The sequence below is a fragment of the Tigriopus californicus genome, chromosome 2 (assembly GCF_007210705.1).
Source record: "Tigriopus californicus strain San Diego chromosome 2, Tcal_SD_v2.1, whole genome shotgun sequence".
NCBI classification, from domain to species: Eukaryota; Metazoa; Arthropoda; class Copepoda; order Harpacticoida; family Harpacticidae; genus Tigriopus; species Tigriopus californicus.
Window position 1 is genome coordinate 9,245,590 of NC_081441.1, and position 5,087 is coordinate 9,250,676.

The 5,087-nt window shown below is 38.9% G+C and overlaps 1 protein-coding gene across 1 annotated transcript in view; it reads right to left on the reverse strand.

Moving 5' to 3' along the window:
• Window positions 1–3,418: 3,418 nt before the first annotated feature.
• The window catches only part of LOC131893222 (uncharacterized), a 3,140-nt gene continuing 1,471 nt past the window's right edge, over window positions 3,419–5,087 (reverse strand). The window contains exons 3-4 of the mRNA XM_059243197.1: window positions 4,750–4,988; window positions 3,419–4,343 (exon numbers count right to left, since the gene is read on the reverse strand). Of these exons, the coding sequence (XP_059099180.1) occupies window positions 3,568–4,343; window positions 4,750–4,834 (861 nt within the window). The 5' untranslated portion in view covers window positions 4,835–4,988 and the 3' untranslated portion in view covers window positions 3,419–3,567. The remainder of the gene's footprint in view (window positions 4,344–4,749; window positions 4,989–5,087) is intronic.

Here is a 5,087-nt window from a genome sequence, read left to right on the forward strand (position 1 = left end):
AAAGATCTGTTCAATCTGGCCCATCCTCAACTCTGCAATAACCAAGAATTTCATCATTTACCTTTATCTAACTGTGTTTGTACTATCTATGATTCCCCTCTTCCCTTTTTTCATGTGCATTGAACCAATTCTAGTCATACTCATTGTGATATCACTTTCTAGTCAACTATTTTATTGCCTTTACCTAAAATAACCATAAAAAACCCTAAATCTAAACTCTACTAAAAGGCAACTCATCTATTTTTCGCCAATGCCTGATTCTTTTTTGTCGAATGTGTGGATTAAAACAAGATTATCAAATGTCCATTCCAAATATACTGATCTGTTACTATTTATGTACATGTACTTTTTTGCCTATTTCATACATTTCTTTTCTTAATTGTTAATGTATTTCTTATTGATTTTCAAGACAATTTGCTTTGTTATGCTTTACTTGATTATTTCATTTATTCTTTTGACTTTGAAAGTTAATTCAGAAATATTTGGTATTTGAACAGAGTTGTACATCAAAGAGATCATTTTTTACTAAAATATACATTTAAATGTACTATGTTGCATAGGAAATCTTGTTTTATTTATACTAGAGTTACTGTCTTAATTCAACGCAATGGCCTAAGTTGGAGGACAAAGGAAAGCCGTGACGTTTCCTCTCTTTAGAGTCCCTGGCCAAGCACTTTAGATCTGAGTGTTAATTTCATATGTTGCCAGCCAAAAAGGACCTACCAAAACATCAGTCCCCTTGAGTGGAATAATTCACAGATTTGTAACTCTGTGGAAAAATCATATTAATTGTGACGAAGTTCTGATGAATCAGACGGGGTCTAAAAATGACCCAAGTACAGAGTCGTTCAGGTAAATTTACACCATTCTCAACTTCATCCAAATCAATAACGGTGGCATGAAGAGATCTCATTTTTTGTATTTGAACAGATTAGACTAAGTACATAAATTACTCAATGTGTCCAACCTGAACACCTTGCTGCCATTAACCAAGTGCGTGGAATTGACCTTGCCCTAATGCTTCACGATGGAGGCCTTCAGGGCATTGAGACTATTGTTACTGGACCTTCCCACCTCCTTCTCCAACTCACCCTAGAAGAAGTAGTCCATTGGATTGAGATCAGGTGAGTTAAAGGGCCAGGTGTTGGGGGGGGTTGGGGGCCTAGAAATTCACGTTCTTGTCCCTTGAGGAGCTGCTGGGTCGTCTTTGCCTTGTGTGGAGGGGCGTCGTCCTGTTGAAATTTGAAGGGCCTCCCGTTGGCCTCCTCTATCATCAAAGGAACCCCTCGATCACGGAGAAGCTGCTGGTATAGCTCTGCGTTGACCCTCTTCCCTGGCTTGAAGAAGATGGGGTCCATCATATTGCCTTCATTCACTGGATATGTGATACTGGCTTTCCTTTTGGCATCACCACCTGCCTTCCACTTGTTGTAGACATTGTACACAGTCTTCTTATTGTAGTGGAGGAGCTTGATGATGGTGAGGGGGGATGCCCCTCACAAGCGAGTTGGACAATTGCATCACGACGTTCCTGTTCCATGACTTATGTTTTTTCTTCAACTGAAATTTGTCAACACACCTGCCTTCCACTTGTTGTAGACATTGTACACAGTCTTCTTATTGTAGTGGAGGAGCTTGATGATGGTGGTAGGGGGATGCCCCTCACAAGCGAGTTGGACAATTGCGTCACGACGTTCCTGTTCCATGACTTATGTTTTTTCTTCAACTGAAATTTGTCAACACACCAGATTTGTCAACAAACCAGACATTGAACCAAAGCCACGTTGCTGCGTCACTGTTGGTGCACATGATTGCTTTTCTTGTATAAGTTGATTTAATTTGCCCTGGTATAAAATTTCTTGTGTAAGTTTGGCCGCACCATTTTCCCCTCAAGTGTCTGTGTTCAAACCCAAATTGGGGCAGCAGGTTCTTACTTGGGCAAGTTAATCACCGGACTGCTTGCCCTGTCGGTGCTTGCTTCACATCTGTACTTACATGCAGCCGTTATTGATCTGGATGAAGTTCAAAATGGTGTAAATTTACCTGAACGACTCTGTATCTCAGAGATAAGGAATTTTTACCATCACCACTATGAAAATTTACCCTGTAAAATGAAATGGTTGTTGGTTCCCACGGGAGAACAAAAGGTGATCCATGGAGTACCCGCGAACTTATCCCAATAGAAGAAGCTCGATACAGTCACCTTTAGGGTCCGAGAAACCGAATTGCAACAACAAGTGGTGGATTTGCATGGACCCAAAACTCCAAATGGCGAATCTGTAAAAAAGTTTCAATTGAAAGTTGTGTCATCGTATCATGTCATGAAAACATATTTCTTGCTTCTTACGAGCTACTCCTTCTCCGTATTTTTGTTGATGGCAGGGAATAAACACCCAGAACAGACATAACTTACATTGCGTATCATAAATGAAAAGACATAACCTACATTTCTTATCCCTATTGAACAGACGTAACTTACAGTTCTTATCGCCATTGTCATTTTGTCTAATCATGATATATATTCTAAATGTAATTTGGGTTGTAATTCATGGTCACCCATGTAATGAACAATAAACACCGTCGCATATTAACTTTGGAAAATTGGAAGTAAAGGTCACCCCTCTCGAATTTCAGCTCAACATGAAAAGCAAATTTAAGCCTCGTTTCTGCTAATTAACTAAGGTATCAAAACAATTACCTTATACCTTATTGTGGGTGTCTTGAACAGAACTCTAAAGAAATCTGTTTTTTTTTCTACGTCATTCTGTATCAGTTTAATTATTTCCTATTATTTAACAGCTTTAAAATCACTTGATAGCGTTTCTGTGGTTCAGCCGAGCAGGAAAGTTTTCCTTCCGTAAGACTTGCAATACTTTGGAGGTAATATTATACTTTGAGCAAGGAGTAGATTTTCTTATATTCAATGTGTAGAAGCAATTTCTGCCTTAGGATATTTTTTTTTTGGTGCGGACTTCCTTACCGCTACCGGGATTGGAATCCCAGCAGTTCAAGACGAGAAGATTATTTATTTTACTTGACTTTTATTTATATATATTATTTGATCGACCAACGAATTGGAGTTGGCTGATCAGGCTAATGCTTGAATATAAGGTTGATCCGGAATTTTAGTCAAAAACTTGTCCAAGTCTGACTTAAATCTTGCTACTGGATCAACCCCTACATATGCCCTACGAATATTTGAGGGCAGCAAATTGAACAATGAAGGAGCCCGGGAAAGAAGAGAGTTATTCTTTATTGTTCGAACTAGCCTGGATTCTCGAAGGCTTGAAGGTGCTCTCAAAACGCACATTAAGCCTCTGCGGTCTCTACAATTGACCCTAAATCCTGGGTTGGGACAAAGCTCATGAATGCTTTACCTCCAATGCCAGTCGAGTTTTTGCAATAAAACACTATGGTATTCAAGAGGTAGTCGTATATTTCTTCAGTATGGACCAAAGCAATGTGCTTCATTGTCAACAATGGTTGATTTAGAGATTAATTAGGAAATGATTCAACTTACATGAATTTTTCAAAAGAGAATCAATATGTTGTATTGTTTTCAGTGCCCTAATTTTTTAAATTGAAAGTTTCGCTTTCTTTATTAGTTTTGTTTTCGAAGCTGAATTTCTCCGCCAAGAATAAAATGGCGGCGACCAAGTAACCCAACACAAGTAAGAAATATGCCATCTTAACATGATGAAATGATACCACTTTGGATTGCAATTCATTTAAAGATGCACAATGAGGGCTTTTGGGCTTAAACTTTTGTATTGTCTTTCCCAGAAGCCCAGTCTCTCGGTATCTGAAGAAAGCAGCGTCGAGTTTTCGTTTTTGTGGGAGGTGTTTCCGCAACCCGTACATGATGCTTTGCCTCCCCATGGGCACCTTAAACCATTTCAGACTACAAGGTAGATTTTCAAACATGTTGAAGGCAAAGGAATATTTGTCCCTTAAGTAAATTTCGAGACCCACAAAAGCCATATTAGGATCCTTTTGGAACACTATCTGGTTCATGATCGATTCGTCGCATGAGACCGCCGTGTTTTCACACTTCCATGAGCCTTTGCTGGATTCGATTTTTCGAACCAATTTTTGGGCTATCTCCTTTTTTGAGTCTTCAAGTTCTTTTTGAAAGGGAGGGAAAACTGATTGGTGAATATTCATGGTGTTCAGTTCAATGAGCTCTTCCAATGAATCGATGGTTTCAGATCGACTTAAAATTGTCATCACATTGGCGGAAAACCCTTGGAAAACCAAAGTAATTGTTAAAAACCCGACCAGAAATAGAAATTTTCCACTGAGAGTTGACGGTGTTTTGGAGTACCCTTGTTGACTGACCACGCCTGAAATGAGAATTCAAAGGCAAATGGAAACATGAACTCGAGTTGAATTCACTGATGCATTATCCAGCAAATTCTTTCAGGTTTTTTTCCAGGTTATAAAATGACAAGTTAGCGTATAGTATTGCTACCTTAAATAAGCTCTAGGCATGCTATTTGATGACTAATGAACATAACAATCTTTGAACCTCCTGTCTTACTGGCCTCTTTCATTTAAACAGGCTACTTTTTTAGTTCCTATCTTGACTCATAGATGGCACGGCAAAAGCACAGGGGCTAGGTCGAAAGTGAAAGAATACATCAAGTCAATCAGGATAGAAAGCAAATGAGGCAATTCACTAGAAAATTGCAATCATATAATTTGCAATTGGCAATAGCTCTACAATTTTAGAATTACATCATAACTTACAAAAAAGCCAGGATAGAGCATCGACAAAATCGAAACGAGATTGGCGATCTCCTGGGTCGATTTCAATCCATGAAAATAGATACATGACTAGAAGGAGAAGCCCTAAGATAATGATCAAGGCCAACCACAAATCTGGAGCGAAGATGCGAAGATAGATATCATTTTCTAATTCCACGGGGTAGAATGCTACCACAAAATCACGCTTGAGAAGAATGGGAGTGAAGTCGTGAAGCAGGTAACTGGAACAAAAAATGACTTGAGGTTAAGTGTTCTCTTGGGCGAAAAAACATATGAAGTATATGAATTCTAATTACCGATCGCAGCAATGGCTCAGTGAC